Source organism: Sylvia atricapilla, chromosome 1, assembly GCF_009819655.1.
Source record: "Sylvia atricapilla isolate bSylAtr1 chromosome 1, bSylAtr1.pri, whole genome shotgun sequence".
In the NCBI taxonomy this organism is placed as follows: Eukaryota; Metazoa; Chordata; class Aves; order Passeriformes; family Sylviidae; genus Sylvia; species Sylvia atricapilla.
In genome coordinates, this window is record NC_089140.1 from 394594 (window position 1) to 416796 (window position 22203).

The 22203-nt window shown below is 69.7% G+C and overlaps 3 protein-coding genes and 3 non-coding genes across 6 annotated transcripts in view; all 6 read left to right on the top strand.

The window, feature by feature from the left end:
- LOC136375611 (SCO-spondin-like) overlaps window positions 1-2385 on the top strand; it is a 29879-nt gene extending 27494 nt beyond the window's left edge. Inside the window, 6 exon segments of the mRNA XM_066341221.1 lie at window positions 458-771; window positions 894-1124; window positions 1202-1262; window positions 1344-1474; window positions 1589-1838; window positions 2363-2385. Of these exon segments, the coding sequence (XP_066197318.1) occupies window positions 458-771; window positions 894-1124; window positions 1202-1262; window positions 1344-1474; window positions 1589-1838; window positions 2363-2385 (1010 nt within the window).
- A 965-nt stretch (window positions 2386-3350) lies between these two features.
- On the top strand, window positions 3351-11933 carry TBRG4 (transforming growth factor beta regulator 4). Its single transcript, XM_066313276.1, has 11 exons — window positions 3351-3411; window positions 3728-4099; window positions 5215-5529; window positions 6100-6271; window positions 6744-6901; window positions 7543-7653; window positions 8022-8166; window positions 9275-9532; window positions 9960-10071; window positions 10388-10502; window positions 11521-11933. The coding sequence occupies exons 2-11, from the start codon at window positions 3758-3760 to the stop codon at window positions 11656-11658; spliced, it is 1866 nt and encodes a 621-aa protein (XP_066169373.1). The 5' UTR covers window positions 3351-3411; window positions 3728-3757; the 3' UTR covers window positions 11659-11933.
- On the top strand, window positions 8783-8912 carry LOC136372976 (small nucleolar RNA SNORA5). The gene has a single exon (XR_010745556.1). It is a non-coding gene; the product is annotated as a small nucleolar RNA SNORA5 (small nucleolar RNA).
- LOC136372987 (small nucleolar RNA SNORA5) lies at window positions 9749-9881 on the top strand. The gene has a single exon (XR_010745559.1). It is a non-coding gene; the product is annotated as a small nucleolar RNA SNORA5 (small nucleolar RNA).
- LOC136372982 (small nucleolar RNA SNORA5) lies at window positions 10806-10937 on the top strand. The gene has a single exon (XR_010745558.1). It is a non-coding gene; the product is annotated as a small nucleolar RNA SNORA5 (small nucleolar RNA).
- A 3031-nt stretch (window positions 11934-14964) lies between the features above and the next one.
- Window positions 14965-21751, top strand: NACAD (NAC alpha domain containing). Its single transcript, XM_066341234.1, has 9 exons — window positions 14965-15019; window positions 15707-19393; window positions 19672-19848; window positions 19925-20013; window positions 20086-20169; window positions 20419-20565; window positions 20639-20770; window positions 20954-21076; window positions 21606-21751. Exons 1-9 carry the CDS (start codon window positions 14995-14997, stop codon window positions 21618-21620), a joined length of 4479 nt encoding a protein of 1492 aa, XP_066197331.1. The 5' UTR covers window positions 14965-14994; the 3' UTR covers window positions 21621-21751.
- Window positions 21752-22203: the final 452 nt, after the last annotated feature.

Genomic DNA, 22203 nt, shown 5'->3' on the forward strand with positions numbered 1-22203 from the left:
CGGCAGTGCCGGGAGGGCCCCGGGGCCGGGTGGCGCTGCGGGGACAGCCCCGAGGAGGAGACGGCGCCGTGTAACCCCGAGCCGTGCCCCGGTGAGACAGCGGGACAGCGGGCGGGAGGGCCGGGGACAGGGACGGAGCGGCGGAAGGAACGGATAGAGGGAACCGGCACCGGAGGGACGGGAGGAGGGGCGCGGAGGGACTGGAGGTGGGAGGTGGGAGAGGGGTGGGTGTAGCGAGGAAAGGAGGGGGGATGGAGGCTGCTGGATGGATGGTGGCCGGGGCAATGCCGGGAGGGAGGGCCGGGGCTCAGGGCGGTGCCGGTGCCGCTCCCGGTGCCATTCTCGGTGCCATTCTCGGTGCCATTCCCGGTGCCGTTCCCGGTGCCATTCCCGGTGCCATTCTCGGTGCCGTTCCCGGTGCCGTTCCCGGTGCCGTTCCCGTTCCCGGTGACCCCAGGCTGCCCCCCGGGTGAGGTATGGCTGGACCCCGGCCCCGCCTGTGAGCGCAGCTGCCAGGACCTGGCCGAGCCCCCCGGGACTTGCGGGGGGACCCCCGCCACCCTCGGAACCTCCGAATCCCCCGGGAGCCCCGTAACTCCGGACACCTCCAGCACGGCCGTGACCCCCACCTCCCTGGGCACTCCGGCCACCCTCGGGACCCCCTCGGTCCCCCCGCGCTGCGCCTGCGCCCCCGGCCGGTACCGGAACGGCTCCGGGCAGTGCGTGAGCGCGGGCGACTGCGGCTGCCGGTACCGCGGGGCGCTGCGAGCGGTGAGCGGGGCGGGGAGCGCGGGGCGGGGGTCCCCGAGCCCGTGTCCGGGGGTCCCTGCCCGATGTTTGGGGTCCCCGAGCCCGTGTCCGGGGGTCCCTGCCCGATGTTTGGGGTCCCCAAGCCCGTGTCCGGGGGTCCCTGCCCGATGTTTGGGGTCCCCGAGCCCGTGTCTGGGGGTCCCTGCCCGATGTTTGGGGTCCCCGAGCCCGTGTCCGGGGGTCCCTGCCCGATGTTTGGGGTCCCCGCCCCGCCGCAGGCCGGCAGCCAGTGGCAGGAGCAGTGCGGGACCTGTCGCTGCTCCGAGGGACGCGTCACCTGCGCCACGTCCTGCCCCGCGCTCACCTGCCCCGAGGTGAGGGGCTCCGGGGCCGCTCCGGGGGGCGCGGGGGGCTGCCCGCGGGCGGGGGCTGAGCCTGGCGGTGCCCGCAGGGCGCGGAGCCGCTGCGGGAGCCCGGGAGCTGCTGCCCCGTGTGCCGGGACGAGTGGCCAGGTGAGAGCCCGCACACGGGGCCCCTGGGGAGGGGCGGCCCCGCCAGGCGCCCCCCGCTCAGCCCGGTCCCCTCCGGTGCAGAGGAGCCCCCCGGGCCGTGCCGGCTGCTCACGGCGCTGCGCACCATCGCCAAGGGCGCCTGTGTCCTGCGCGGCGTGCGGGTCGCCTACTGCGCGGGCGGGTGCCGCTCCCGCACCGCCGTCAGCGCCCAGGTACGGCCCGGGGGGCGCCGCGGGGACCCCAGAGTCACCTGCTGTCCCCGGCCGGGCGCGGGGGGTGCCGGGGACGTGCCGCCGTCCCCCCCTCCAAGCGCCGGTGTCCCGCAGGAGCCGTACGTGCGGTCGCTGTGCGAGTGCTGCAGTTACCGGCTGGACCCCGGGCGGCCCGTGCGGGCCCTGCTGCTGCCGTGTCCCCGCGGCCGGCCCCGGCCCGCGCTGCTGCCCCGCATCGCCGAGTGCCACTGCCAGCCGTGCCGGGGTGCGGCCACCGGGGCAACGGGGCAACGGGGCAACGGGGGGAACGGGGGGTCCTGGCGGGACACACCGCCCGCATCGCCCAGACCGCTGCGGGTCCCGGGTGGGATGACCCGGGGGGTCCCGGGGGGCCCTGGGTGGGATGTCCCGGGGGTCCCGAGTGGGATGTCCCGGGGGGTCCGGGGACCCTGGGTGGGATGTCCCGGGGGGTCCCGGGTGGGATGCCCCGAGGGATCCGGGTGGGATGCCCCGAGGGATCCGGGTGGGATGTCCCGGGGGACACGGGTGGGATGTCCCGGGTGGGATGTCCCGGGGGGACACGGGTGGGATGTCCCGGGGGACACGGGTGGGATGTCCCGGGTGGGATGTCCCGGGGGGTCCTGAGTGGGATGTCCCGAGAGTCCCGGGTGGGATGTCCCGGGGGGTCCGGGGAACCTGGGTGGGATGTCCCGGGGGTCCCGGGTGGGATGTCCCGGGTGGGATGTCCCGAGGGTCCCGGGTGGGACGTCCCGGGTGGGATGTCCCGGGGGGTCCCGGGGGCTCCGGGGACCCTGGGGTGGTGTCCGGGGGGCTGCAGGGGTTTTGGAGACCCCCCCGGGGGTGACGCCCTGAGCTCCTGTCCCCCAGGCGGGGACTTCGCCCGGCGCTGAGGAGCCCCCCGGACACCGCCCATCCCTCCCCGGCCGTGTCGGCAGCGAGGAGTTCCTGATCGATACCAATAAACGACCGATAATCGATGGAGTTCGATAATCCATAATTCATCATTAACCGATTATTCCACCCGCGGGGAACTGAGGGACTGCGGGGGAGCACTGGGGGGTACTGGGATGAATTGGGGGGAGCACTGAGGGCACTGGGATGAATTGGGGGAGCATTGGGATGAACTGGGTGGAGCACTAGGGATGAACTGGGGGAGCACTGGGGGCACTGGGATGGACTGGAAGAGCACTGGGATGGACTGGGGAGCACTGGGAGGGACTGGGGAGCACTGGGGGCACTGGGATGGACTGAGGGAGCACTGGGATGAACTGGGGAGCACTGGGGGCACTAGGATGGACTGGGGGAGCACTGGGGGCACTGGGATGAACTGGGAGAGCACTAGGATGGACTGAGGGAGCACTGGGATGAACTGGGGGAGCACTGGGGGCACTGGGATGAACTGGGGGTCACCGGGGGGCGCTGGCTGCAGTTCCCCCCGCCACCACAGGAGGGCGCCCCATAGAGAGGCGGGCGGGGGGGAGGGTTCGGCCCCTTCTGGGACGCGGGGACGCCGCGGAGGGGACACTGAAGGATGGACATTGCGAGGGGGACACTCTGGGGACACCCTGGGGACACTCTGGGGACACCCTGGGGACACCCTGGGGACACCCGACGACGCTCCGGCGCGGATGGCGGCCACGCTCCGGCCTCGGCACGGGAAAGGCGCCGGCGCCGACTGATGACGCGGCATTGGCCAATGGCGAGCGCGCGCGGGCGGTGACGTAGTAAGTGCGCGCCTCGGCCGCGGCCCGTGCGCGGGGCCGGGAACGGGAGGTCAGAGAGGGCCGGGAACGGGAACGGGGCCGGGAACGGGAACGGGAACGGGGCCGGGAACGGGGCCGGGAACGGGAGGTCAGAGAGGGCCGGGAACGGGGCCGGGAACGGGGCCGGGAACGGGGGTGAGAACGGGATAGAGGGTGAGGAGTGGGAGCGGGACGGGGACCGGGGCCGGGATTGGGATCGGGATCGGGACTGGAACTAGGGATAGGAACGGGACCGTGATCGGGCTTGGGACCGGGACCGGGCTTGGGATCGGAACCGGGATTAGGACGGGGCTTGGGATCGGGATCGTGGGACACGGCGGTGGGGAGGCGAGGCCCGGGGATGGAGCGGGGGGCGGTCGGGAGCGGGGCAGGGCCGGGAGGATGTGCCGGGGGACACCGGCACGGCGGGGCCGGGCCCGGGGCAGAACCCCCCGGTAGGGGCTGTCCCAGCGCCGCCGTTCCCTCGCAGCTCTCCGGGATGCGGCGCTGAGGCTGCCCCATGGCCGCGCACCTGGTTCGCCGCTGCTGCCGGCGGCTGCTGCCGGCCCCGCCCGGGCGGCCGCCGGGCTCCGCGCTGCGCAGCGGCCCGCCGCGCTGGGCAGAGGGCCCGCAGGCCCGGCCGCGGGACGACGGCGCGGAGCAGCAGCTCCGGGAGCTCATCCAGGCGGCCTCCAGCCCGCACGAGGTGCTGCAGCTCAGCCAGGGCCCGGCGCTCAGCAGTAACCTGGCGGCCCTGGCCATCGCCCGCCTCGCCCGCCTCAGCCTCCAGCAGCGCCTGGACCCGCAGGGAATCCGCCGGGACCCGCGCTTCGAGCAGCTGCTCGGCACCGTGGATGCGCAGGTCGGGGGCTGTGTGAGGGGGAACGGGGGACACGGGGGGAATGGGGTGTGTGAGAGGGAACGGGGGGAATGGGGTGTGTGAGAGGGAACGGGGGGACACGGGGGTGTGTGGGAAGGAACGGGGGGCTCTGGGGTGTGTGAGAGGGAAAGAGGGAATGGGGGGCTCTGGGGTGTGTGAGAGGGAACGGGGGGCTCTGGGGTGTGTGAGAGGGAGTGGGGGGCACAGGGGCTCTGGGGTGTGTGAGAGGGAACTGGGGGCTCTGGGCTGTGTGGGAAGGAATGGGGGATTCTGGGGTGTGTGAGAGGGAATGGGGGGCACAGGGGGCTCTGGGGTGTGTGAGAGGGAATGGGGGATTCTGGGGTGTGTGAGAGGGAATGGGGGGCACAGGGGGCTCTGGGGTGCGTGGGAAGGAGTGGGGGGCACGGAGCAGCCCCACACTGCACCTGGCCTGGGAGCCCACTGGGGACAGCGCTGCTGCACTCTGGGCTGTACCTGAGCGTCCTGTGCCCGTGGGATGGGCTGGCACTGCCTGGGCCCCTCCAGCCTGTGCAGGGCACACTGGGGAGGTGGCACAGGTAGACGAGCGGTGCTCTAAATTCTCACTTAGTGTCTGGCCCACATCTGTCCCACGCCTGTCCCTGTGGCAGATGTCACAGGTGTGAAATATGTCTGGTGGCCCTCTGTCATATCTGTCCTCATGTCACTCCTGTCCCTGTGCCACAGCTGTCCCTGTCACAGATCTCATGGGGTGGGACGTGCCTGTCCCTGTGTGTCACCTGTCACTGTGTCACAACTGCCTGTCCCTGTGCAGATCTCACAGGTGTGGAACACGCCTGTGTCCCCGTGTCACCCCTGTCCCTGTGCAGATCTCACAGTGTGGAACACGCCTGTGTCCCCATGTCACACCTGTCCCCATGTCCCTGTGCAGATCTCTCAGGTGTAGAACACGCCTGTGTCCCCATGTCACACCTGTCCCCATGTCCCTGTGCAGATCTCACAGTGTGGAACACGCCTGTGTCCCCATGTCACACCTGTCCCCATGTCCCTGTGCAGATCTCTCAGGTGTGGAGCACGCCTGTGTCCCCGTGTCACACCTGTCCCCCTGTCCCGTGCAGATCTCTCAGGTGTGGAACGTGCCCCTGCTGCAGCTGCTGCGGAGCCTGCCGGCGCTGGGGCTGGCTCCGGGCGGGCGCCAGGCGCGCTCGGTGGAGCAGGAGGTGCTGTGGCGGCTGCGGCGCCTGTCCCTGCAGCAGCTGGCACACCTGGCCGAGCACCTGGCGGCGCAGGGCCACGACGGGCCCCTCCTGCCCGAGGTGCTGCGCAAGCTGGAGCTGCGCTGGACGGAGCTGGACGGCACCCGCACCGTGGTGACGCTGATGGCCAAGGTGGGACACCTGTCCCCCGCCCTCATGGAGCGCCTGGAGGACAAGGTGGGACCCGCGCACCTGGCACGGGGTGACGGTGGGGTGGGGGCCCCTCGGGTGGGGTCACCTGGGGTCAGCATGCCCACCTGGGGTCACCTGTGCCGCCTGTCCTCCGTGTCCCCTCTCCCACTTGTCCCTTGTCTCACCTGTCCCAGGCCCTGGAGCTGGCGGAGCAGTTTGAGCCCTGTCCCCTGTGTCACCTGTCCCCTGTGTCACCTGTTCTGTGCCAGGCCCTGGAGCTGGCAGAGCAGTTCCTGATCCCTGTCCCTGTCTCCCCTGTCCCAGGCCCTGGAGCTGGCAGAGCAGTGCTGTCCCTGTCTCACCTGTCCCTGTCTCCCCTGTCCCAAGCCCTGGAGCTGGCAGAGCAGTGCTGTCCCTGTCTCACCTGTCCCTGTCCCTGTCCCAGGCCCTGGAGCTGGCAGAGCAGTGCTGTCCCTGTCTCACCTGTCCCTGTCTCACCTGTCCCTGTCCCAGGCGCTGGAGCTGGCAGAGCAGTGCTGTCCCTGTCTCCCCTGTCCCTGTCCCAGGCCCTGGAGCCAGCAGAGCAGTTCCTGATCCCTGTCTCCCCTGTCCCAGGCGCTGGAGCTGGCGGAGCAGTTTGACACGGACGAGCTGCGCCGTGTGGTTCTGGCTCTGGCGCTGCAGCAGCGCCGCTGTGTGCCCCTGCTGCGGGCCCTGTCCTACCACCTGCTGCAGAAACCTGCCGAGCTGCCCCTGCCCGTGCTCACTGACCTGCTCTTCGCCTACAGTGAGTGCTGGGGGCTCCTGCAGGGGCTGGGGACGGTCCCTGGCTCGTGGCACTGTCCTGGGCTGGCGGTGGGTGGGGGCAGCCAGGTGAGCTCTGAGGGCCCAAACCTTTCCTGTTCCAGCCAGGTGGGGTGAGGGAGTCCAGGTGAGCCCCAGCAGCTCTTCCCCAGTGGGTTATCCGAGTCCTGGGGTGGGAACAGGGGTGTTGTAGGTCACCTCTGCTCCAGGTATGAAACCCAGGTCACCAGGTTCTAGGTATCCCGTCGTTCCGGGTGTCCCAAATCCCTGGGAGCTGAGCGTGAGGCCACTCCGTCACTTTGGGTGTCCCAAGTCCCTCCCCAGCTCACCTGGAGCTCCCTTAGGCCCTGGGAGGGCTCTGAGGTGTCCCTGGAGCCTTTCCTGTCCCGTGGTGTGGGGACACAGGGCAGAGGAGCTGGGAGCCCCCTGCGCTGAGCTGTCCCCCCTTGGCACAGGTAAGCTGAGCTTCCAGCAGCCGCAGGTGCTGCACCGCCTGGCCCTGGAGCTGCAGCCTCACCTGGGCACGCTGAGCCCGGCGCAGGTGTCGCGCTGCGCCCGCTCCTTCGCCAGCCTGCGCTGGCTCAGCCGGCCCCTCGCCGAGGCCACGGCTCAGGTGAGGCCTGCGGGGACAGGGGGGACCTCACCTGGCCCTGGGGAGGGAGGGGACAGTCCCCTGTGCAGGGGCTGTTGGCACTTTTCCCAGCAGGTCCCTCTCCCCTGTCCCGGGCTGTTGTCACCTGGGAGTGGGTGGCACTGAGGGCCCCTCCCCTGTCCAAGCCCTGTCACCGGTGGGAATCAGGGATCATCTCCCGCTGCATTTGGCTCCATCCAGACCTTCCAGCTGCGGGTGCTGGTGCTGGTCCTGGCCCAGTTCTGGCCCAGTTCTGGCCCAGCCCATCTCCGTGCCCTTCCCCATCCAGACTGAGATATTCCAGGCCTGCCCTTGTAGCTGGAGAGGGTCCCAGGGGTCCATCACCTGTGGTGTCCCACCTAGCACGGTCCCTGCTGATGTTCCCAGCCTTTCCCTTGCTCCTCTCCCAGCTCCCTGCCAGTTCTGTCCCAGTTCCTGCCAAGTCCATCCCCCTGCTCCTTCCCATCCTCACTGGGGTGTTCCAGAGCTTCCCCTCGTACCTGGATAAAATCCCAAGATTCCCTCTCTCATTTTCCCTCCTGGGAGGCGTCTCTGGCTGATGTGTCCCACCTCTCCCTCCCATCCCTGTTGTGGACAGCCCCCAATTCCCGTTTTCCCCGCAGTATTGCCTGGATCACAGACACAACCTGTCCATCAGCCAGCTCTGCGGGATCCTCGTGTCCTTCGCCCGCCTCAACTTCCAGCCCAGCTCCAGCGAGGAATTCTTCTCCATGGTGACGTCCCTGGCGTTCCCCAGGGCTCTGGGTGGGGAGGGACCTCAGAGACCCCCCACAGCTACAGATTCCTGCCCCAAAGCCACCCAAATTCCCTGGTTTCCCATGTCCTGGCACTCCAGATGTCCCCAAATCTCTCCCCAGCTCCCACTTTCGGCCCTGGAAGCCCCTATAAGTGACTCCCCCCCAGGTGTCACCTGTCCCACAGCACAGGTGTTCCCCTGGCACGTTCCCATGGGAAAGGGGCTGTTGGATGGCCGGATCCGTGGGGAGAGAGGCCACGGGGTCACCTGAGAGGGACCCTGCAGCCCCCACTGAGGGACAGTGGGGACACCTTTGTGCCTGAGCTCCGTGTTCTCCCTGTGCAGATCCACGAGCGGCTGCAGGGGCAGGAGCAGGAGCTGGACGTGCACCTGCTGACAGACGTGGTGTGGTCCCTGTGTGTCCTGCAGCAGCCCCAGCACCCACACCTCTGCCAGGTGCTGGGCCCCGAGTTCCACACCCGCCTGCGAGGTGAGCCCGGGGCAGGCTGAGCCCAGGACTGGGACTGGGGATTGGACAGGAGCTCCAGGGATGGGATTTGGGGATTGGGCTGGGGCTCCAGGGGCTGGGATTGGACTGGGGCTGGGATTGGGGATTGGACTGGAGCCCTAGGGGCTGGGGTTTGGGGATTGGACAGGGGCTGGGACTGGGGACTGGACTGAGGCTGGGATTTGGGGATTGGACTGGGGCTTGGGGTTTGGACAGGAGCCCTAGGGGATGGGATTTGGGGATTGGACAGGAGCTCCAGGGGCTGGGGTTTGGGGATTGGACAGGAGCCCTAGGGGATGGGATTTGGGGATTGGACAGGGGCTGGGATTGGGGTTTGGACAGGAGCCCTAGGGGATGGGATTTGGGGATTGGACTGGGGCTGGGGTTTGAGGATTGGACTGGGGCTGGGATTGGGGTTTGGACTGGGGCTCCAGGGGCTGGGATTTGGGGATTGGACTGGGGCTGGGATTTGGGGTTTGGACAGGAGCCCTAGGGGATGGGATTTGGGGATTGGGCAGGGGCTGGGGTTTGGGGATTGGGCAGGGGCTCCTGACCCAGGGGAGGTGGGGTCACCTGCCCAACAGGTGATGCTGGCAGGTGCAGCCCAGTCAAATTCGGTCCCTGTCCCCCCATGGCGGGGACCGGCCACCGGCTGCCACAGTGACCTCCGTGGCCACGAGCCCCGTGTCCCCTCTCATGGGACCGGGGGGGTGAATCCACTGGGGACACGGGATCTGGGAATGCCTGGGGCTGGGGGGGCTTCTCAGGGGCTGGAGTTCACCTGGGGATACAAACTATCCCTGTGGCCGTTAAACCCAGCGCTTTCCAGGAGCTGGAATATTCCCCACATCCCACCTGAGCATCCCCTGGCACTGCCTGGGGCCATGTCCCTGCTCACTGGGTGTCACCTGAGCCCACCTGGCTCAGCTCCTGGGGACACAGGGCCGAGGTGCCCCATGTGCCACATCCCCGCTGGGGCTGCACAGCCCTTTCCATGAGGAACATTCCCACTACCCCACCTGAGCCTTCCCTGGCGTCAGTTCCTGTGTCCCGTGGGTGTCACCTGAGCGTGTCCCCACCTGTCCCACAGGTGACACCTCCCCACGGGCACAGAGCTCGTGGCTGAAGCTGCTGCACATCAACGCCACGGCCAGGCTGGAGGTCCCGGGCTACCAGGGGCCCTTCCTGCCCCCCGAGGTGCTGGGCAGGGACAGGGACAGGGACAAGGGCAAGGACAAGGAGAAGGCCACCCCCCTGCAGCGGTGGCTGTGGGAGGCTCTGCCGGGGGCACTGGGGGGCCACGACCTCGTCCGACGTGACGTGAGCACAATCTATGGCTGGGACATCGGTGAGTGTCACCTGCTGTCACCCCCGGGGCTGGCACTGCCCTGGGCGCCCCTGGCTCTGGCACTCCCACACCTGCTACCGTCCCCTGTCACCCCGTTACCTTGCTGCGTCACCCCTCAGTGCCATCACTGTCCCCTGTCACCCTCCAGCCCACCCCAGCCCTGTCACCTTTCCCTGTCACCCTCCAGCCCTCCTGGTCCTGTCACACCCCCCCCTTTGCAGCCCAGTCAAATTCGGTCCCTGTCCCCCAGTGTCGGGGACCGGCCACCGGCTGCCACAGCGACCTCCGTGCTCCGCTTGTCCCTGTCCCCTCCCGTGGGACCTGGGGACACGGATCCCCACGGACACACCTGCCTGGGGTGGGGTCACAGAGGCCCTGGCTGCCTCTGAGTCCTCTCTGAGTCCCCGTGTCCCCTCTGTCCCTGCAGATGCCGAGGTGGTGCTGGACAGTGACAACAAACCTCTGCCCCTGAGGGACTTCACTGCCCCCCATCTGTCCCGCCCTGAGGGGACAAAGCCACTGCCACCAGGGGCCAGGAGGTGGGTGGGGACAGCAGGGTCTGCTGAGGTGGGGGACAGGGGGGAACAGTAGAGGGGACAGGAGGGGACAGGGAGGCAATGAGGGGTGGGGACATGGGGTGGGGACAGGAAGAGGATGAGGAGGGGGGATAGAAAGGGTCAGTGAGGGGGAGAAGAGGTGGCACGAGGAGGACACAGAGAGGAGGAGACACGGAATGGGGACAGGAGGGGACAGGAGGTGATAGGAGGGACACAACTCAGGCAGCGAAGGGCTGGGCTCTGTGCTCTGTGGCTGGGGGTGCCCGTGCTCAGCCCCTGTCCCCGTCCCTGTCCCCAGGGTGGCCGTGCTGCGCTGGGAGCTGCCGCAGTTCAGCTCGCGGGGCCGGGAGCTGCTGGGCCGGGGCTCCATGGCCCGCAGGCACCTGAGAGCAGCCGGCTTCCTGCTGGCCGAGGTGAGCCCCTGGGAACGGGCTGGGGCTGGGAACACCCCGGGGAGCCCTGGGAACACCCTGGGGAGCCCTGGGAACACCCCGGGGAGCCCTGGGAGCACCCTGGGGAGCCCTGGGAACACCCCGGGGAGCCCTGGGAGCACCCTGGGGAGCCCTGGGAGCACCCTGGTGTCCCCAGCACTGCCACGGCCACCGCTGACCCTGGCCCCCAGTGACACATCCACATGGCACCTGAATCCTCCTGGCCCTTTCCAGGAGAAATATTCCCCAGATATTCCCCAAGTGCCCCCTGCAGCACCTGGCAGGTGCAGCCCAGTCAAATTCGGTCCCTGTCCCCCCATGGCGGGGACCGGCCACCGGCTGCCACAGTGACCTCCGTGGCCACGAGCCCCGTGTCCCCTGCCGTGGGACCGGGGGGTGAATCCACTGGGGACACGGGATCTGGGAATGCCTGGGGCGTTCTTGGCAGCAGAGCACAACCCCTGTCCTGTCAGGTGCCCCCAGGACTCAGGCGTGGCCTCAGCTGTGCCCAGCCCCAGGGACAGTCCCTGTGGCACCCTTGGTGACACCAGCCGGGTGCCACTGTCCCCCGGCACCCTTGGGCACACCTGGACACACCTGGACACACCTGGCGCCATGGGAGGGAGACACTGACGCCTCCTGGGGGGCTGCCAGCTCCCTCCACCCTGGGGCTCAGCAGGGATGAGCCACCGTGATCCCCCCGGGCCACCTGCCATGTGCCGGGGGGGACAGGGGTGACAGGGAGGTGACACAGACCGGCTGATCCTGTGGGGTCATCCAGGATTAACCCCTGGGGGTAATTATAGCCTGGGGGAGTGTGACAGCCACGTGTCACCCCCGGAGTCACTGTCAGCCCTGGGGGTCACTGTCACACATGGGTGGGTGGTGGGACCTCCCTGGGTGGGTGCCATGGCACAGCGGGGGCCAGCACGGGAGGGGACAGAGGAGGGGACACAGCTGGGACCCCCTGGGCTGCTGCCACCTCCCTGTCCCCCTGCAGGTGCCCCACTACGAGTTCCTGGAGCTGAAGCTGGAGCGGCAGCGTGTGGCCTACCTGAAGGACAAGGTGGCCAAGGCCCTGGCCAGTGACACGGCGGGTGACATGGCCACCGACACGGCCACCGACACGGCCACCTAACCTGCCCACGTGGCCTCACCTCAGTCAGGTGGCCACGTCCCTGTGCCAATGTGACCGGGTCACCGTGCCCAGGTGGCCCAGTGGCTCAGCCAGGTGGCCACGTCACCACAGCGAGGTGGTCACATCACCAGGTGGCTGTGCCTGGGTGGGGATGTCACCAGAGTCCACAGTGAGGGGTCTGTGTCCCCACAGTGAGGGGCCCGTGTCCCCACGTGGCTCTGGTGCTGCTGCTCCGTGTCACCAACGGCTCAAATAAAGCCAAAACTGTACAGGGATTGTGGCTGGGCCTGGTGGCACAGGGGACAGGTGGGATTGGGGATGGGTGACATTGGGAACGAGTGTCATTTGGGATGTGACACTGGGGATAGGTGCCACATGGGATAGTGGGGACATTGGGAATGGGTGCCATTGGAGACACATGACACTGGGGACAGTTGCCATCAGCGCCAGGTGCACTTGGAGCTGGGTGACATCACTGCAGGTGTCATTGGCACCAGGTGACATTGGGACTGAGTGGCATTGGGGCTCCGTGGCACTGGTTGGTGCCGGGTGCCACGGGAGCCAAGTGACATCAGTGACAGTGGTCATTGGGTTTGGGTGACATTGGGCCTGGGTGATATTTGGGTCAGGTGACTCGGGCTGGGTGACCTTGGAGCTCGGTGAAAGGGACAGGTGACATCGGGGTTGGGTGACCTTGGGGCCAGGTGACCTTGGAGCCGGGTGATAGCAGGGACAGGTGACATCAAGGCTAGGTGACATTGGGGCTGGGTGACATTGGGTTGAGTGACACTGTGGGTGGGTGACATCGGGGCTGGGTGGCACTGTGGGTGGGTGACAGCGGGGTCAGGTGCCATCCGTGGTGGTGGCACGTGGCCGTGCCCACGCCCCCGGTGCCCCCCCAGCGCCGTGCCCGGGGCCGCCGGTCTGAGCCGGGCTCGGGATCAGGAGCCAGCGCCTTTATTCCCGCTTATCCCGGGATTGTCGCGGGCGGGACGGGGACACGGATTGGGGCTGGCTCCGGTGGCCGCGGGGACCCCGCGGTTTGGGGGTGTCTCTGACCGGTCACACCCGGCCGGAGCCGCCGTGGTGTCCCCGCAGCGGGCAGGGGGACAGGGGGACAGGGTGGCTCAGGACAGCCCCGGGGGTGACACACCGGCCCGGGAAGGGCTCTGGGGACAAATCAGTGACCGAGGGGGGGACACACGGGGCCGGGAGCTGCTGAGTCACCGCTGGGGCCGTGCCTGGCACCGGCAGCGCGGGCACGGCCGGCGGGGGGGGACAATGCCCGCCCTCATCCCGGGGACACGGGGACACTGGGGGGGACCCGCGGCTCCTTGTCTCCCCACCCGCGCAGACGCTTTGGGGGGGCTCCGCCCTGCGTCCCCCCTCCCCAATTCCCGCCCCGGGACACGGCGGGATGCTCAGCCCCTTTTTCAGGAGACAAAGTGGGGGAAACTGAGGCCGGGCCCCGCCCTCGCGCCCCCCCCCGGAGCTGATGCAAGCGCTGGGTGGGCCCGACCCCCCCCCCCCCGGCCGCCGCAGCGCCCTCCGGCACAAACCCTCTATCGCGACAGAGCCGGGGCCGGGCGGGACACCGCTCCCGCTGACATCAGCCGGGCCGGGCCCCCCCGCGCCCCCCCCGCCCCCGCCGCGGCCCCGCTGATGCTCCGGCGCCGCCGCCGCAGCCGCGTCCGCCCGGCCGAGCCGAGCGCGGGGAGCGGGGCCGGGGGGGGCCGCGGGCAGCGCCCAGCCCCCAGAGCCCCGGGAAGGCGCCGGGGGCCGCGGGCCGCAGCACGGGAGCGGGATGCCGGAGGGAGCGGAGGCGGGTGAGGCCCAGCGCCGAGAACGGGAGCGCGGCGCTGGGGCGGGCGGGACGGAGGGATGAAAGACGGGGCGGGGGGATGGAGCCGGAGAATGGGAAGGGAACGGGGCGATGAGGATGGAGCGGGGGGATGAAGGACGGAGCCGGAAGGATGAAGGACGGAGCGGAAAGGACGGAGCGGGAGGATGGAGCCGGCGGGATGAAGGACGGCGCAGGGAGGAGGGAGCCGGAGCCATGGGGATGGAGATGGAGAGATGAAAGGCAGCGATGGGGGATGGAGGGATGAGGACGGAGCAGGGGGATGAAGGAGGGAGCAGGGAGGGGTGCGGGGTGGGAGGGTGAGGATGGGGCAGAGGGAAGGTGGATCGAGATGGGGGATGAAGGACAGAGGTGCAATGACGGAGCCGGAGGATGAGGATGGAGCGGGGAGATGAGGGGCACAGTGGGAATGACGGAGGATGAGGACGGAGCGGGGAAATGAGGGGAGATGAGGGGCACAGTGGGAATGACGGAGGATGAGGACGGAGCGGGGAGATGAGGGGCACAGTGGGAATGACGGAGGATGAGGATGGAGCGGGGAGATGAGGGGCTCAGTGGGAATGACGGAGGATGAGGATGGAGCGGGGAAATGAGGGGAGATGAGGGGCACAGTGGGAATGACGGAGGATGAGGATGGAGCGGGAGGACGCGGCCCGGCCGCGACTCTCGGGGCCGCCACCGCCCGGGCTCCGGGCCTGGCACAACCGGGGGGCTCCGGCCCGGCCCCCCCGGGAGGGCACGGGGGACTTAGGGGATCTCGCTTCGGGGTCACCACCCCCAACCCCGGGAACCCAGCGGGGGTCGGCGTCGGGTCGTGCCCCTCGTCCTGGGAGGGGCTGGTGGGACTGGGGTCTGAGCCTCGCCGCCCCTCCCCAGCACCCCCAGGCTGGGAAACTGAGGCACAGCCCAAGGTCACCCCACACCGGTGTCCCCGGGGGGCCACTGTCACGTGTCGGGGGGGGCTGGGGACAGCCGGGAGAGATCCCCGGGATCATCCGCACCTTCCTGCGGGGCTGGGGACAGCGGGCACGGGGACAGGGACACGCCCCGGGGTCACCCTCAGTGCCCCCGCGGAGCTGAGGCTGGTCCCGAGAAGGGGGTGAGGGTCCTGTTTGTGCAGGGGGGGGTCAGGATGTGCTCCCAGGTGTACGGAGGGGACCCCAAAACACGGCCCAAGGTACGGGGGGGCCGCGGCCGGGCTGAATTAAGGGGTCCAGCAGCCCCCGGTACAAAGCAGAGCCGCCCCGGGGGTGGGGGCGCGGGGCCCCCCCGCGATGAGCCGTTCGGGGGTCCGCAGCACGTGGCCGAGGGTTGTGCCGGACTGAACCATTTCAGAGTTGGGGGGGAACAGCGGCACCTGCCCCAAATCCCCCGCGAGGCCCCGCCCCCTCCCGGCTCCCCCCGCGCTGGCCCCGCCCCCGGCCCTTTAACACGGGAGGGGTCCCGGGGACCCCGGCTCCGGCCGCGCCCGTGCCATGGAGCCGTCCCCGGGGGCCGCAGGTGACCCAGGGAGGGGCCCAGCTGACGGGGAGGGGGCCCGGAGTGTTTTGGGGTGGGGGTGCCGGGGCTGAGCGCCCCCAAAGTCAGCGCGGGGGGTGGGGAGGGGGCTACCGGGGGGGGTCTGGGCTGGGGGCTGTGACGCGGCTGGGTTTGGGAACGGGGGGCTGCTGCTGTCCCCCTCGGTGTCCCCAAACCCGTGGGGACCCCTCCAGGTGCTCTGGGTGGGGGTCACCTTGTTCCCCCAGCCCTGTGTGGGTGGGGCTGGTACCAGCCCGGCCCTGGGGCAGTGCCCTAGGTGTCCCCCCTTCCACCGTCACACGATGGCCCTGGAGCAGGGGGTGCCACTCGGGGGTGTCCCCTCTCTCCACGGTGACCCTGGGGAGAGGGCTGCGGCACTTGGGGGTGTCCCCTCTCTCTGCAGTGACCCTGGGGAGGGGACTGTGGCACTCAGGGGTGACCCTGGAGCAGGGGGTGCCACTCGGGGGTGTCCCCTCTCTCTGCAGCCCCCCTGAGGAGGGGGCTGTGGCACTCAGGGCTGTCCCCTCTCTCCGCGGTGACCCTGGAGCAGGGGGTGCCGCTCGGGGGTGTCCCCTCTCCCCACGGTGCTCCTGAGGAGGGGGCTGTGGCACTCGGGGGTGACCCTGCGGAGGGGGCCGTGGCACTCAGGGCTGTCCCCTCTCTCCGCAGCCCCCACGCCGATGCCGGCCAAGGAGGAGGCTCGCCCCCCGCCCGAGGGGGCCAGCTGTGAGCCCGGCCCCGCCGCCGCCGTCCCCCCCGGCTCTCCGTGCCGCCCGCCGCCGCCCGCGGACCCTCTGGACACCCGCATCGTGATGGGCGAGGAGACGCGCTGCCCCCCGCCCGAGCCCCGCGGGGGTCCCTCGGTGCCTTGTCCCTTCCCCGCGCCCCCCAAGGAGCCGCCCGCGGGCCGCCCCCCGCCGCTGGACCCCGAGCTCTTCTTCACGGCGCCCTCGACGCCGGTGCGGGCGGGGACAGCGCGGCCGCCGCCCGAGGAGCCCACGGACGGCGACAGCGAGGGGCTGTGCTCGCCGCCCACGTCCCCGTCCGGCTCCTACATGACGGCCGAGGGCGGCAGCTGGGGCTCCTCGGGCACGGCCAGCACCTCCCCGTCCTGCTCCCCAAACCTGGCGGCCGAGGCCGAGGAGGGGCTCGGGGGGGCCCTGGGGGAGCCGCCGGCCTTCCCCCCGCTGTCCCCCGAGGAGGAGGAGGAGGAGGAGGGTCCCTTCGCCCCGCCGGGCTGTGCGGATGATGAGGATGACGATGATGAGGACGGGCAGACGCCGGAGGAGGAGGAGGAGGAGGAGGACGAGGGCTCGGGGCTGATCCCGGCGGCGCTGCTCCCGTTCCGCGGCAGCCTCCTGTTCCAGGCCGAGGCCGTGGAGATCTCCCCGCGGGCCCCCGCCGAGGAGGAGGAGGAGGAGGAGGATGAAGGCAGCACCTCGGCGTCCTTCCTGCGCTCGCTGTCCGAGAGCTCCATCCCCGAGGGCGGGGACGAGGCCTTCGCCTTCCGCGACGACACCGACGCCTCCTCGGACTCGGCCGCCTACGACGGGGACGAGGACGAGCGGCTCTACGGCACCGAGCGCCACGCGGGGGACGCGGGGACACCCCCGGGGACACCCCCGGCGCCCCCCGGCCCGGCCGGTGTCGAGCTCCACCTCCGTGCAGGGTCCCCGTGTCACCCCGACGCGGTTCCCGGCTCCTTGGGGACACCCGTGTCGCCCCCTGGAGGGGTCGCAGAGCTGGACGGCGACACCTCTGTCACCATCACGGAAAGCCCCGAGGAGGTGGCAGCGACAGAAGGTTCTGGAGCAGCGCTGGGACAGGGACTTTGTCCCCAGCTGGCAGAGACCAGCCCTGTCCCCTGTCCCCCTGCGCTCTGTGCCGGGGACCCCCAGAGCCACCAGCTGGGGGGGACCAATGGGGAGCCCCAGGACGGCCCTGGGGGTGACAGCGATGGTGACAACGACCTTGAGCTCAGCACGGGGACAGTGGGGAGTGCTGATGGCCACAGCGAGCTGGACTCTGCAGCCACCGGCTTGGGGACATCAGTGACGCCGACCCCCCTGGACGAGATGGATACTGCAGCCAACGATGTGGTGGCACCAGTGACACCCAGCCTGGTGGCCACTGACCTGGTGACACCGGTGACACCAGCTCCTCTGGATGAGATGGATACTGCAGCCAACGATGTGGTGACACCAGTGACACCCAGCCTGGTGGCCACTGACCTGGTGACACCGGTGACACCAACTCCTCTGGATGAGATGGATACTGCAGCCAACGATGTGGTGACACCAGTGACATCCAGCCTGGTGGCCACTGACCTGGTGACACCGGTGACACCAACTCCTCTGGATGAGATGGATACTGCAGCCAACCATGTGGTGACACCAGTGACATCCAGCCTGGTGGACTCAGTGGTCACTGACGTGGTGACACCAGTGACACCAACGCTGCTGGAAGAGATGGACACTGCAGCCACCAGCTCAGAGACACCCAGCCCACCCATGGCCACTGATGTGGTGACACCGGTGACACCAACTCCTCTGGATGAGATGGATACTGCAGCCAGTGACATGGTGACACCGGTGACACCAACCCCACTGGAAGAGATGGACGCTGCAGTCACCAGCCCAGTGGCACCCAGCCCACCCATGGCCACTGATGTGGTGACACCAGTGACACCAGCGCCACTGGAAGAGATGGATGCTGCAGCCACCAGCCCAGTGACACCCAGCCCGCCTGATGAGCCGGACACTGTGGCCACCGATGTGGTGACACCGGGGACACCAGCCCCACTGGAGGAGCCCAACACTGAGCTGGTGACACCCAGCCTGATGGACAGCACAGCCACCAGCCTGGTGGCACCCAGCCCGTCAGATGCTGCAGCCACTGATGTAGTGACATTGATGACACCTGGCCCACCTGATGAACCAGACACTGTGGCCCCCAGCCTGGTGACACCAGTGACACCAAGGCCAGCAGATGAGCTGGACGCCGTGGCCGCTGACCTGGTGACACCCAGCTCCCCAGGTGAGCCCGACACTGTGGCCACCAGCCTTGTGTCACCAGTGACACCAAGCCCCCTGCATGAGCCGGATATCACAGCCACTGACCTGGTGACACCCAGCCCACGGGACAAGATGGAAGTTGTGGACACTGTCCTGGTGACACCAGTGACATCCACCCTGAAGGATGCTGTGGCCACTGACTTGGTGACATCAGTGACACCCACCCTGACGGCCACTGCGGCCACCAACCTGGTGATATCAATGACCCCACCCCCCCTGGATGAGAGGAACACTGGGGCCATCGACCTGGTGACATCAGTGACACCACCCCCCCTGGATGAGAGGAACACTGGGGCCACCGACCTGGTGACATCAGTGACACCTGCCCTGATGGACCCCAAGGACGCTGCCCCAGTGACCCGGAGCGTGGTGGACGCCACAGATAGCAAACCAGTGACACCGGTGACACCAACGCCCCGGGATGAGATGGCCACCGTGACCAGTGCTGCAGTGACCCCCAGCCCAGTGGACACCACGGCCACCCACCTGGTGACCCCCAGCCCCCTGGCCACTGTCCCTGCCCCGTGTCCCCCTCCCCAGGTCGTGTCCCCCGTGGCGCTGGCAGCCGGGGTGGCCCCATCCCTCGAGTCCCCAGCTGTCCCCCCGTGTCCCCTGGCGCAGGGGACGCTCTCACAGCCCCCTGGGGATGTCCCTGAGGAATTGGGGGACGCGGCCACCGCCTCGGCCAAGGATTTGTCCCCGGAGCTGCCGGACACGTCGCGCGTTGTCACCGCCCCCGAGGGCAGCGTGGGAGAGGCGCCCCCGAGCCCCGGCGGGCCCCGCGGAGAGCCCGAGGAGGAGGAGGAGGAGGAGGAGGATGAGGAGGCGGCCCCCACGCCCCTCTCCCCGCAGTTCACGGCCTCGGAGCGGGAGGTGTTTGTGGGGACCCCCCCCGAACCACTCCCACCAGCCGGTGCCTTTTCGGGGCGCGGGGCCGGGCCGGGTGTCACCGCCCCACCCCGGGGGGCCCCTGGGGACCTGCCCTCCGCCCCGCAGGAGCCCCCCACTCCGCCCCGGCCGGGCCCTGAGCCCCCCGGCCACGCTGCAGGGGACACCGATGCCAAAGTCCCCCCGAGTCCCCCCGCGGCGCCCCCCGAGCGGCAGGAGGAAGAGGAGGCCGTGGCGGGGGTCGCCCCCAGCCCCCTGCCCGCTGCGGGGGCTCCAGCCGAGCCCCCCCGCCCCGCGCCCCCCAAACTCAGCCAAGTGCCTCCTCCCGCCGCCCTGAGCCCCCCCAGCCAGGAGCGCCCCCCGGGGCTGCCCCTCGCCAGGAAACGCCTCGAAGGTAAGAGAGAGCCCCCGACCCCCCACGGCCGTGGGAATGGGGTGGGCGCTGCCCACGGGGGCACTCTGGGGGTCCCTGGGTGGGTGCAGCCGCGTGGGGGGGGTTGGGGGGCACCACCGGCTCGGGCCCCCCTTGCCGGGGGGTGTTGGGAGCAGGGTGGGCACCCGGGGAGCTGGGGGTGCCTTTGGGGATCCCTGGGTGGGTGATGGGGTGAGCGGGAGGGGCTGAGCCCCCGGGGGGGTTTGGGGAGCCCCGGCTCAGCCGCCGTGCCCTGGCAGCCCCCCAGGCCTCCCCGCAGAAGGAGCCGGAGCCCCGGGGCCGGGCAGGGGGCCCGGGGGCTGCCGGGGGCCGGGGGCCCCCCCGAGGCTCTCTGCAGTCGGAGTCGAGCTCGTCCAGCGAGGCCGAGGCCCCCCAGCCCCCGCCGGGCCCCCAGCGCTGCCGGCCCAACCACCGAGGTGAGGGGGGGCCCGGGGGGTACCCCCGCCTTTGGGGGGCCGGGGAGCCCCTCTCACAGCCCCTCTCCTCGCGCAGGCTCCGGGAACGAGTCCGAGAGCAACGACGAGTCCATCCCGGAGCTGGAGGAGCCCGAGGGCTCCGAGCTGCCCCCTGCCCAGCCCCAGGTGGGGTTTTGGGGGGTCGGGGGCGTGGGGACCCCCGCGGTGTGGGGTCCCGCTGACTGCCCCTCTCGGCAGGTGCCCCTGGGCCACGGCCTCGGCCCCGGAGAGGAGCCGCTCAGCAAAGCCAAGCAGAGCCGCAGCGAGAAGAAGGCCCGGAAGGTGGGGGGTCCCCGGGGGGCTGGGGGTGTCCCTTGGGGTCGGGTCCCCGGCCCATCCCGGGGTCAGGGGTGGGGGGTCAGTCCTGGGGTGCTGGAGGGGCAGGTCCTCACCCTGAGGGGGGTCGGGGGGTCCCACCGTGGGGCAGTGCTGAGGGACAACATCCCCGTCTGTGGCTCTGTCATCCCGGGGATTTTGGGGTGTGGTGGGGGGCCGTGTCCCTCCCCGGGGGCTCACTCTGGGCGCCCCCAGGCCATGTCCAAGCTGGGCCTGCGGCAGATCCACGGCGTCACCCGCATCACCATCCGCAAATCCAAGAACATCCTCTTCGTCATCTCCAAACCCGACGTCTTCAAGAGCCCCGCGTCCGACATCTACATCGTCTTTGGGGAGGCCAAGGTGGGCTCGGGGGGGCTCTGGGGGGGCGGTCCCCGGCTCGGGGGGGGCTCTGCTGACCCCGTGTTTGCCCCAGATCGAGGACCTGTCCCAGCAAGTGCACAAGGCGGCGGCCGAGAAGTTCAAGGTGCCCCTGGAGCACTCGGCGCTGGTGACCGACGCGGCGCCTGCCCTGGCCATCAAGGAGGAGAGCGAGGAGGAGGAGGAGGTGGGTGCTGGGGGGCTCTGAGACCCCCCGGGGGCGCCATGGAGGGGGGTGACAGTGCTGTGACCCCTGGGATGGGCAGGACAGGGCTGGAGGTGCCTGAGGTGGGGGTTCAGTGGCCTGGGAGGGGGTGCAGGGCCGGGTGGGTGACACGGGGGGGGTCACAGCGCTGTGCTCGCCCCCCAGGTGGACGAGACCGGGCTGGAGGTGCGGGACATCGAGCTGGTGATGGCCCAGGCCAACGTGTCACGGCCCAAAGCCGTGCGAGCCCTGCGGCACAACAACAACGACATCGTCAACGCCATCATGGTGAGTGGGGGGAATTCCCGGTGGGAATTGGGGCTGTGACCCCCCCCTGCCCCTTTTCCCGGTGGGAATTGGGGCTGTGACCACCTTTTCCCGGTGGGAATTGGGGCTGTGACCACCTTTTCCCGGCGGGAATTGGGGCTGTGACCCCCCCTGCCCCTTTTCCCGGTGGGAACTGGGGCTGTGACCACCTTTTCCCGGTGGGAACTGGGGCTGTGACCACCTTTTCCCGGTGGGAACTGGGGCTGTGACCACCTTTTCCCGGTGGGAACTGGGGCTGTGACCACCTTTTCCCGGCGGGAACTGGGGCTGTGACCCCCCCCGCCCCTTTTCCCGGCGGGAACTGGGGCTGTGACCCCCCCCTGCCCCTTTTCCCGGTGGGAACTGGGGCTGTGACCACCTTTTCCCGGCGGGAACTGGGGCTGTGACCCCCCCTGCCCCTTTTCCCAGTGGGAATTTGGGCTGTGACCACCTTTTCCCGGCGGGAGTTGGGGTGACCCCAGAATTCCTGACTCTCTGCTCTCTCCTGCAGGAACTGACCATGTAGCGGCCGGGGGTGTCCTGGCCCCCTGTATAGATGCACAGAGCCCCCCCCCAAATCCTTCCTCCTGCCCCCCTCATCCTCCTCCTGGCCCCCTGGACTGCTCAATAAAGGCCTCCTGCACCCCTTGGATCGCACCTCGCCTCCCAGGCCTCATTCTGGGGAGTTGGGGAGCCCCTTTCCCAGCAGTGGGACGGGGAGCAGTGCCCGGGGGTGTAACTGGGATGGGGGCGGTGGAAGGGTGGGTTTTGGGGGAGTGGCAGCACCCCAGGGTGCTCCCAGCACCACTAAGGATCAGGGATACCCCTTTCCCTCCGGGTTTGGGGGTGGCAGAGACCCGGGATGGGAATGAAGCCCCAGAGCTCCGAGGGCTGGGAAGGGAGGGAATTCCTGCTCCCCAAATCCCCGGTGTCTCAGGGAGCCTCCCCTGCTCTCCGTTCCCTTGGTGCTGGAATGGGAAAGGCTGCGGGAGATGACACACCCTGGTGTCACTCACCCAGGTGAGTCCCTGAGGTGCCTCAGCCCCCAGGACACGTGAATTCCAGAGGGAGCAGGGGTCGGGCTCCCCCTGGGCAAAGGGGGGTCAGCA

Excerpts from the sequence above, each read along its gene's own strand:
- TBRG4 (XM_066313276.1), top strand. The coding sequence starts at position 3,758 with ATGGCCGCGCACCTGGTTCGCCGCTGCTGCCGGCGGCTGCTGCCGGCC. Across the intron at positions 4,100-5,214 it reads TCGGCACCGTGGATGCGCAG|ATCTCTCAGGTGTGGAACGT; the intron begins GTCGGGGGCTGT and ends TGTCCCGTGCAG. Across the intron at positions 10,503-11,520 it reads CCGGCTTCCTGCTGGCCGAG|GTGCCCCACTACGAGTTCCT; the intron begins GTGAGCCCCTGG and ends GTCCCCCTGCAG.
- NACAD (XM_066341234.1), top strand. The coding sequence starts at position 14,995 with ATGGAGCCGTCCCCGGGGGCCGCAG. Across the intron at positions 15,020-15,706 it reads GCCGTCCCCGGGGGCCGCAG|CCCCCACGCCGATGCCGGCC; the intron begins GTGACCCAGGGA and ends CTCTCTCCGCAG. Across the intron at positions 20,566-20,638 it reads TCGTCTTTGGGGAGGCCAAG|ATCGAGGACCTGTCCCAGCA; the intron begins GTGGGCTCGGGG and ends TGTTTGCCCCAG.